We start from the raw sequence: 10,752 nt of genomic DNA, 5'->3' as shown, positions 1-10,752 counted from the left end.
CTGAGCAGATAAATATGAAGCCGTGGAGGAAACATTTACAGTAATATGTGTGGAGAATTTGGTTCTTTCTACGAGATGATTGGAGCCAGAGCCAGTGCTGAGGCCAAACTGATGCGAGAGCTGCCCTGGCCAGAAGACCATAAGGAAACCCTGTTGTGGCATTAGAGTGATGCAGTTTTTGAGAAGTTTGAATGATTCTCAGCCCAGGTTTTCCGGCACTTATGGTGCCGGAAACTCAACAGTCACCCAATTTCAGACTGTAGCAGTGGCTTCTTGTCTCATTCCAACAAAGCTGAAAAAATGTAGCTCCCATGGGAGTAAGTAAGCAAAGGGGAAGTGAGCTTTATTAAGGGAAGGTGAAGAAAAGTGAGAAGGTAAAGAACACGAAGAGACACTCCTGGGAGAAGGAGGGGCTCCCAAGAGAGGAAGAGCTGTTGAGCTGGTTTGTCTCCAGCTCTCAGGTAGAAACAGGACAAAGGCAGATGTATCTTCTGTTGAGACTGTTTGGTGGTCTGAGCTCTCATGGGCTGAGCCAGAGAAGGACACATACACTCTGTGCATATAGCCTTGGCACACGTGGCTGGTGATCATGCTCTATTTATTGTTTTCACCCAACTAGGGGTGGGTGATGCCCCCCCTTCATCAATTTCTAAGCCTCTGTTTGTTAACTGGTAACCTTGACTGTCTATGAGTTGTTCCCCACAAGTCATCAAACTTACAGCTGTTTTCCTGGACAGTTTGCAAACTGTCCTATGCTGTGTTTCTCACATTTCTGTGATCAACCTATAGCTTCACCATGGGAGTGACTCCTATCAAAGCTACCAAGATGGAGCTAGAGTTGTTCTTCATTACCTAATATTTAACTCCTAGTCTCTGGAGTAGTTTGGGAGTCTCTTTTCCTAAAACAGGTGGAAGCTGTTTAGAATCCATCTTTACAGCAGAGTCTGTTTCACTTAGCTACAGCAGAAGCAAGGGTATGTAGAAGGGCAGGGAGGCCTTAACAAGTGCTCTCTAAGAAAGGAGAGCTCTGAGGAGCCAGCCAGTCTGCTGACACCGGTCCAGAGTCTCAAGACCCACATCCCTTCTCTTATCTGCTCATATCCATTGTTTCATCCTCAGCTTCAAGCTCTTTTATCTCTCTTCTCCACTGTTCTCGCCTCCACTGTTTTAACTGTAACCTTCCCTACAAGCCCAACACGTGTTTTCACATAACAACTGTCAGTAATGAATAATTTTGGCTGTGGGCCCTTTCCCCCATGACCGTTAGGCATGCCACAAAAGCTAGCTCCTGCCACAAAAGCAAATCTGAAGTGAGGCTTGTGATCGTCACGTGGTTATTGGTAGTCCCCAGAATTCTCTCTTTGAAGGAGGAACTTTGAAACTTGAGCTATTTCCTCTAGAAAAGCTCTTCATAGAACCTGAAGCCTATTTCATGACCAAAATTTATTAACTTATTACATGCCAGTTAGGAAGACCATGCTTGGGTATTTGAAAGCTGGGTGCCTTCCACTACTGCAAATCTGCAGTCTGTGCTATCCATAAACACTATGCCAATTGCTTTTAGCCTAGATGATTCATGAACAGACAACACAGTAGGGAAGGGAAAGACCAAGGTCCCCCAAACCACAGAATTCCATGGATTAGGCTCTAGCTGGGAGTGCTGTTTAAACCGATCACATCATTAAACATATATCACTTTGTTCTGTCACAATTTCCTATTTTTATTGTTTGCACTTAATGGATGCAATCTTAGAAACACAGCAGAATAAAATCCTGACATCCTCAGTCTTTGGTGATTAAATGCATATTGGCAGATCTCTGTTTTGTCTTGACTGATTGGAATGCATGAACATAAGCTAGAAGTATTCTCATGGTTATTGCAAAGTGTTAGAAAGCATTGGCTTGCTTTCTTTACCCTTTTCCCCAATCATGATTTAACTCCAAAGCTCTGTAAATGAAGGTAGTTATCAGCCATGGTATGGATATTTTTACTTATTTAGTTTATGTTTTGATGTTTAGAATTATTAATAGTTTAATGTAATGTTTTAAAATATAAATTTTAAGTGTATGATAATGCTATATTGGTTTTAAGTTTTTTTCAGTTATTAGCTTTAAAAATTATTTTTCTTTTTCTTTTTTTGTTTTGAGACAGGATTTCTCTGTGTAGCTTTGTGCCTTTCCTGGAACTCACTCTGTAGCCCAAGCTGGCCTTGAACTCACAGAGATCCACCTGCCTCTGCCTCCCAAGTGCTGGGATTAAAGGCGTGCGCCACCACTGCCTGGCTAAAAATTGTTTTACATATATTTTCATCATATTCTTTTCACTCCCTAAACTCTTTTTACCTCTTTATCTACCTAACTTTATTTCTCACTCTATCTCTCTCTCTCTCTCTTTAAAAAATGCAAATCAAAACAAACAAGAAAACCAAAAGGTAAAAACTACCCAAACAAAACAAAACAAAAAAAAAAAAAATAAAAGCATACAAAAAACATGGAGTCCATTTTGTGTTGGTCAACTACTCTTGAGCATCTTTCCTACCTTGGAGTGTGGTTGTTATACCAAGAGTCACTCCACTGGAGAAAACTGATTTCTCCTCTTCCAGCAGGTTTCAATTACAAATAGCTTCTTGGTTAGGGTTGGGACTTTGTGTACATTTGTTCTTCTCTGTGCTGGGATTTTGGTGTTGTTTGAATTTGTGCAGATCTTATGCATACTATCACTATCTCTGTAAGTTCACATATGTGTCAGCCCTGCTATGTCAGGTTCCTTGGCATCAGCCATCACCTATGGCTCTTATAATCTTTCTACCTCCTCTTCTTCATAGATCCCTGACCCTTGAGGGGAGGGAATTGATGAAGATATCACACTTAGGACTGAGTGTTCCAAAGTCTCTTACTCTCTGCACATTTGGCAGGTGTGGGTCTCTGTGTTAATTACTATCTTCTGCAAGAAGTCATTTCTATGATGAGAGTTGAGTGATATACACTGATCTATGGGTATAGCAATATGTCATTAGAAATCATTTTATTGCTATGTTCCTTTAACAGAATAATAGTAGCAGGTTTTCCCTTAGGGCCCATGACCTATCTAGTCTCAAGTTTTTGGACACTAGCAATGCCCATTATGGGTTCCCTATCATGAAGTAGGTCCTAAATCCAGTTTTAAAAAGTGGTTGGTTACTCCCAGAACTTTTCTGACACCATTGCACTAGTATAACTTTGCAGGCAGGTTAATGCTATAGCTCACAAGGTTTGAAGCTGGGTAATGCTAATGATTACTTTTCTCCTTTAGTGTGTTCAAAGGGCCTTCTAGCATTGTGAACGCTAGTCAGTAGGGGTGAATCTTTTAGTTGGGGACCAGTTTGATTTTTCTATGTTCAATGATGTAAGTAAGTGTGTCTTCAGCAATAGGGTCTTACCATCAGGTTGTGGAGAGTAATCAATAGTCCTGTGATGTTTGGGAGTGGGTGAGTCAATGGGATCCTTTCCACCAATAACTCAACAAGATATAATCCATTCCTGTCACTGGAAGTTTTGCTTGGTGGTATAAAATGTCTAATTGGAGTAATTGTCTCCCCCATTATATGGTGACTCTTAAAATTTTTTCATATATAAATATATATTGATAAGCTTCTCCAGTTGTAGGTTTCCATATGGCTTTTCTGTTGCACAAATTGCTAAATAGTCTTTTAATAAAAAAACCTGGAACCAGATATTGGGGTAAATGTTGAAAGATCAAAGAGACAAAGGAACAAGCCACAGCTATGTCTCACCTCACCAACTCCACAATCCTCTGTTTGAAAGCCTCTGAGTCCTCAGCTGAAAAAGCTCTCTAGCTGAAAGTCCTGTAGTCAAAAGAACTTAAGCCAAAAAGCTCTAGTTCCTGTCTCCCCATACCTCATATAACTCTCTCCACCCAGCCATCACTTCCTTCCTAGTGCTGAGATTAATGGCGTGTGTGTGCTTCCCAAATACTTGGATTAAAGGCATGTGACTCCCAAGTACTGGGATTAAAGGTGTGTACCACCACTACCTGGCTCTTCTCTCCTAGACTGAATCACTCTCATGTAGTTCAGAGTGGCTTTGAACTCACAGAGATCCAGATGGATCTCTGCCTCCCAAGTGCTAGAATTAAAGGTGTGTGCCACTACTGCCTGGTATCTATGTTTAATCTAGTGGCTTGTTCTGTTCTCTGATCTTCAGGCAAATTTTATTAGGGTACACAATATATCACCACATTTCCCCTTTTTTTGTCTAAAATAATAAAAGAATAATATAAGAATAATAATATAAGAAAAACAATATGCGATAAGTATAATAAGTATATGCAATATACACAGTCAAGAATTACATTAACAATGTTCAGTCCACAAACATTTGAAAAATTAAGAGAAAATACTCCATTATTTATCCTATTTGGTGAGTCCAAAGTGTTCCTAATTCACTTTCTATCCTAACTTGTATTATCAAAAGAAACTTATCTTCAAATTTATACACTTTACACCTCTTTAGCAAGTTTCTTTTCTAAATTTGTTAACAAGGAAAACTATAACTATCTAGTCTTCAACTCCCTCATAGACCTGAGAAGGAAACAATATTTACTGAGTAAACAGAAAGTGCAAACAAGTGACTTCCAAAAAAATGTGAGAAATGACAGAAACATCTGGCTTCCTGGACAGTCACGCAAGTTTCCTCTGCAACATTGGGGCATCCATCTTCGGCCTACAGGCCTAGCATATCTGAAAGACTTATCTGTGAAGCAGGATTTTCTGAAGAGATGTCCTACTTTGTCTTGGCAAAGTTCAGCCATTCTTTATTTTGTGCCCTGCTTGTCCCATTTGGATAGCACACTGTCAGCCATTGATGTAAGAGTACTTTCTTGCCCAGTGGCCAACTTGCCACAAAGAAAGTAAACTCCATGTGAAGTTTCTTTTATGCCCATCATCTTCTCTGAAGCAGACTGGTGCTACCAGGAACAGACATGTCTCATTTTCATAAAAAAAAAAAACTGTTATTAAAATATCATAAATGCTATATTCTGTAGATCTCTGAAGTGTTTGAAGATGATCTGTTTATCTAAAATATATCTGTTTGACTTTGAAAATATACCTAATATGACTTACATAATTGCAATGAGTAACTACTAAATTGCATTTCTTTATATCCTAATTAGTTGGTAATAATAACTTTCAAGGACTAGCAATTTGCATTACATTGTTAAATGGACTGTATAGGTACAATACCTTGAACAAGAATAGAAATGTATATATAGTATGTTTTAACAAAATTAATCTCAACTTTGTATCAATATACAAAATTTGTATACAATATACAAAAATCCAATCCAATGTAAAATATTTAAAACTAGTAGTTGCTTTTTAAAAGTAGATTCAATAATCTACCTTTTTATCTTATCATATTCATATTTTCCTTTTTTCTTTTCAGAGTAGATTCAATAATCTACCCTTTTATCCTATTATTTCTGTATCCTTTTTCTCTAAGAGTAGATTTAATAATCTACCCTTTTGTCCTATATCTATATCCCCCTTTTTTTCTTTTCAGAGTAGATTCAATAATCTACCTTTTTATTCTATCATTTTTTTGAGTAGATTAAATAATCTACCTTTTTATCCTATCATTATTTTGAGTAGATTCAATAATCTACCTTTTTATGCTATCATTTCTATATAATACATTTCTATATCATATCCCCCTTTCTTCTTTTAGAAAGAGATTGACTATGACTAATAACAATTTTTAACCAACCACTAAACAAAGACAAACATCCATAATCCACTTTTTGGGAATGTGGGCATTGTATTCTAGACTACATTCTGCTGACTGGTGGCACTGGTAGTCTGATGGGGACACAAAAAAAATTTAGGATTATGGTCAAGTCCTTACTGGAGTAGTCTGTGAGGCTGTATCATCTCATCTAGCTATCTCAATATTGTCCTGAGGAATTTTCAGTCCAAAGCTGATCTTTGCATGGTGTTTGTCAGCTTGGTAGTGTTATCATTGTCCTGATGGAATCATCGTTGTGGGATCCCATCATCTTTTTGGAGACTTCAAAGTTGCTGTTACATGTGGTCATGGTACACTGCAGAAAATCTTTTTCATGAGAAATTTTTTTCTGGATGATTTGTCCTTTTTCTTCAGATGTCTCATTTGTCCAGTGTTCTTCAGATTCCTTAGCTGGATGCCTTCATTCTCCTAAAAGACAAAAACAAAACTCTTCCCCAACTCTAACTTTGGAGAGTTTCCAATTCTAATTTTTATCAGTTTTGATTTATGGTTTCTCCTAAATCTTCTGTTCTTACTTGTGTAGCGGTTCTATTATCCAGAGCAGTATGTTTTTTTTTACAATAGGCATTAAGTTTTTTAATTGTTCTGGGAAGGAGTTTCCTCCATGATTATAGGAAAATACTGAACTGAATTTGTCACTGGGGCCTGAGAGAGGCCCCTCAGGGAGTTTCTGACAGCAAGCGCAGGGGATTGCCTTGTCTGTCCCTTGTTTATCTACATTCATTAGTCTATTGTCTGCCTTTACCACTCCTTCTGCATAATCCAGAAGGGAAGGTCATTCTGCTGTGATTATTCCTTTTAAAAACATTATTTCTAGGAACACTCTGTTTACAGTCCCTTTTTAGGTGATCTTGTTTACTGAAATTGAAACTTTTGAGAGTACTATTTTTCTTCAAACCTCTGGAAATCACCTCTCCTATTTAAGCATCATCATGATCTTGAGATTCAATAGTTATTGTATCTTGGATCCATTCCTCCAAGGGTGCTGATCTTGTCTTTAACAGCATGATCATGCCACTGCCATGTTACCAGATGAACTAATGCTTTTGCACACTGATAGTCATCATTGGTCAACTCTTGTCTCCAGCAGCAGTCATGTTCAGGAACTATAGCTTCAGAAAATCTGTAACAGTGAAGGAAGCAAGAAAGAATGATTGTGTCCAGAGTGAACCACTCTATAGGTTCTTGGTTCATGCCCTCCCCTCCTGCTTATGGAGAGACACAGAGGGCCTAAAGGTTGTTTTATCACCTTAAATTCCATGTAACAATGTATTATGCAGCTGTGAACCTACTATGAGAGTAAATAACTCAATATAATGCAGTCCTAGCACACAGGAATTGTTTAACACATGCTTCTGACATTTAAAAGGTAGATATCATGGAAATGTATAAAGAGATTGGTTCAAGTGACACACCATTGACTTTACTCTTTTCTTTCAGGACCAGTCTTAGTAGGCTAAAGCAGAAGGAAATGGTGAGCAGAAGTGTTGGTGGCATATCTACACTTGACTCGGATGAAAACAAAATCATTTCTACTCTGTAGAACCGCACTTTTACAGAGGAAAAGTGAAGGCAAGTCCTGAGATTGCATAATATAACAGCACACTTTTCAGAGCTTCCAGGGAAATATGGTTAAGTGGGCCACAGCTCTCTGAAGGTGTTTCCTGTGCTCACAAAACAGAGGGTCTCTGTGGGTTAGAATATCATTATGTTTTAATGGGGGTGAAGGAAATACATGGGCATTGGTCATTTGAGGTGTATAGTTAGTTCAGTGACTCATCCATCACCCCAGCATTCTATATACCTTTTTAAAGCCCACCTCTTCCCTTACAAGTTAGGCTACATGTGTCGATTTTCTCTCACATTGGTTTTGAATTTTCTAGAAAAAGAAATCATACAATACACAGCTTTTATGGCATTTTGTATTACTATGGTTTCTCAACGTTTTATAAATTATTATTTCTCTAGAAAATATTTTTAGAGGTTTTTTTTCCGGTTTTCTTCCTGTTCCTCTGAAAATTTACTTTATCTGTGTATCTGGTTAGTCACAGTACACATATCTCTGCTTGAAACATAGAATAGTATTTTTTACACTTCATTAACTTTTTCTTGTACCTTTAGAAGCACTGTCACCTCACTGAGAACATACATGATTTATACAAAGAATTTGAGATTCATCAACATTGTGTATATCATTTGGTTTAATAATTGGTTTATAATTTGAGTAAGAATACATTGTTTGAAGAGGTGTTCAAAGAAGCATTAAGAACAATTGCAAATGTGTTACAAATGTCAGGTGCCCAGTGAATGATTTCATTACTGTTCCTGCTCAGTTCCAGTTTTCCTAATGTCAGTAAACAAATACCTTAGATGTTATCATTATTATGCAATTGTTCAAGTTAGAATGCAAGGCTTGAGTAACCTTTTCTTCCTTTTAACCAGTAAAATTCAAGCACTGTAACCCAGGACATTCTGAATTTTTAAAATTATATTTTTATTAATTCTCTGAGAATTTCATACTAGATTTAAAGATATTGTTTATTTTTTTAGATGAGAAGCCACTGAAGGATTTAAATAGGAAATTGGATATGACTTGTGTAGTAAAATCCAAAGATTTAAAAATTCTTACTGATAATGAATGAATAATATGGAGGGCTGGAGAAAAGCCTTAGCAGTTAAATAGAACACTGGCTGGGCTTCCAGAGGACCTGGGTTCAATTCCCATGACTATCTGAGACTCCAGTTCCTGGGGATCTGACATCCTCTTCTGGCCCCCAAGCACTCATGTGGTGCACATATATATAGATGCAGGCAAAACTCTCATGCTCATAACATAAAATAAATAATAAAAATAAGAATTTGGAGAATTGATTAGAGAGGACTAGATACTCATAAAGAGGGTTTTTCAGGAGTCCAAATAAGTAGTAAGAGTGGGTCTTTTTAAATTTGCAAGACATTTAAAGATACAAGATGAGAGACTTGGGAGGCATGCCATATTTCAGGGAAAGAACTTATCCAAGGTCTCATAGAGGATGATGTTAAAACTATTGTGAGAAAAGCAGATAGGTGTTTGTATAGCTCTTTATTGCTTTTACTTCCCTGAGCTTCAGTTAAATTAGTCAGCATTCTCAAAGAGTCAAGTATGAATATCCTTGGGTTGGTCATTTACTAATTACTTGGAAGGACTTAGAGAAATGGAACCACACTAAAAATATTTTACATTGCTTTACTAGCCACTCAGCATTCCAACTGTGTCTCTGGGGGTAGAATCCTCATGACTAAATTCTGATGCCTTTGTGACAAGAGGGAGAGAGATTAGGAAAGACACATTCACATTCACAGTCGCTGGGTTCTGTTACCTCCCTACAACTCTGCCAGAAAGAAGGACATCATCAAATGTAGCCCCCTAACCTTGAGCTGTCAGAACTGTGTGCCAAAATGAACCTCTTTCTAAACTCACTTTGTGGTGTTGTGTTATAATAAATATCAAACAGACTAATGTAATGGCTTAGAGTTTTAGGTGTAGAGACTACAAATATGCAGACAGTATTATCTTCATTCTTAAAGCATATAAAGTGTAATGCTATGAAGACAGATAAACTACAGAGCCACCTTTTCAGTGTCCTGGGGGAGTTATGAATAAAGGTTTGGAATTTTTTTTTTTTTTGCTTTTGCAGGCAATGTTTGAAGAATGGAAACATTCAATACCTCTGAGAATTCCTCTTGTGATCCTATACTGGCACACCATTTAACCTCGCTTTACTTCATAGTGCTCATTGGAGGACTGGCAGGGATCATCTCCATCCTGTTCTTGCTGGTGAAAATGAACTCACGTTCAGTGACCACCATGGCGGTCATTAACCTGGTGGTGGTCCATGGGTTATTCCTGATGACTGTGCCTTTCCGCTTGGCATACCTCATCAAGGGGACTTGGACATTTGGATTATCCTTCTGCAAATTTGTGAGTGCCATGCTGCATATACACATGTACCTCACCTTCCTCTTCTACGTGGTGATACTGGTCATCAGGTACCTCATCTTCTTCAAGCGCAGAGACAAAATAGAATTCTATAGAAAACTGCATGCAGTTGCTGCCAGTACTGCTATGTGGCTTTTGGTGATTGTCATTGTGGTGCCCCTGGTGGTTTCTCAGTATGGAAACAATGAAGAATACAATGACAAACACTGCTTTAGATTTCATAAAGAACTTGCCCGTGATTATGTACAAGTTGTCAACTATATGATAGTCATTGTTGTCATAACTATTGCGATGATTCTCTTGGGTTTCCAAGTCTTCATCACATTGTCCATGGTTCGGAAGCTCCGCCACTCCTTACTATCCCACCAGGAGTTCTGGGCTCAGCTGAAAAATCTGTTCTTTATAGGCATAATACTTGTTTGTTTTCTTCCCTACCAATTCTTCAGGATCTATTACTTGTATGTAGTGTCACACTCCAAGAACTGTGAAAACAAAGTTGCATTTTACAATGAAATCTTCTTAAGCACAACGGCAATCAGCTGCTATGATTTGCTGCTCTTTGTCCTTGGAGGAAGCCATTGGGTTAAGCAAAAGATTATTGACCTATGGAATTGTCTTTTATGCTATTAGCCAATACTATAGCATTCATTTCTTCCTGTTGGGAATGAGAATAAGCAAGGGAGGTAAGAATGCCTTTGCATTGCTTAATTAAAACCTTGCCTTGGCCCAGACAAAGAAAAGGACTAAAAAGTATCCAAGTGCTCCCTGTAAAAGATGTCCATGCAAAGATGAGTTGTAGTGAACCTATGTGGAATTGCAATTCCATTATTTTCGAACATAGTATCTGCTTGCCCCATCCAGAAAACCCTGGTCTGCTGAATGCTGAAGTTCTATCACATATGGTGACTTCCTGGTTTGAGACATGGTTTTCCCTACCAGTCTTTGGGCTGCACTTAGGTGAAGAGTTA

General features: G+C 38.0%; 1 protein-coding gene across 1 annotated transcript; it reads left to right on the top strand.

The window, feature by feature from the left end:
* The first annotated feature begins 9,496 nt into the window (after positions 1–9,496).
* LOC118583527 (probable G-protein coupled receptor 141) lies at positions 9,497–10,414 on the top strand. The gene has a single exon (XM_036186894.1). It carries the CDS (start codon positions 9,497–9,499, stop codon positions 10,412–10,414), a length of 918 nt encoding a protein of 305 aa, XP_036042787.1.
* Positions 10,415–10,752: the final 338 nt, after the last annotated feature.

The sequence above is a fragment of the Onychomys torridus genome, chromosome 5, assembly GCF_903995425.1.
Source record: "Onychomys torridus chromosome 5, mOncTor1.1, whole genome shotgun sequence".
NCBI classification, from domain to species: domain Eukaryota; kingdom Metazoa; phylum Chordata; class Mammalia; order Rodentia; family Cricetidae; genus Onychomys; species Onychomys torridus.
This window is presented reverse-complemented; position numbering and strand designations above follow the sequence as displayed.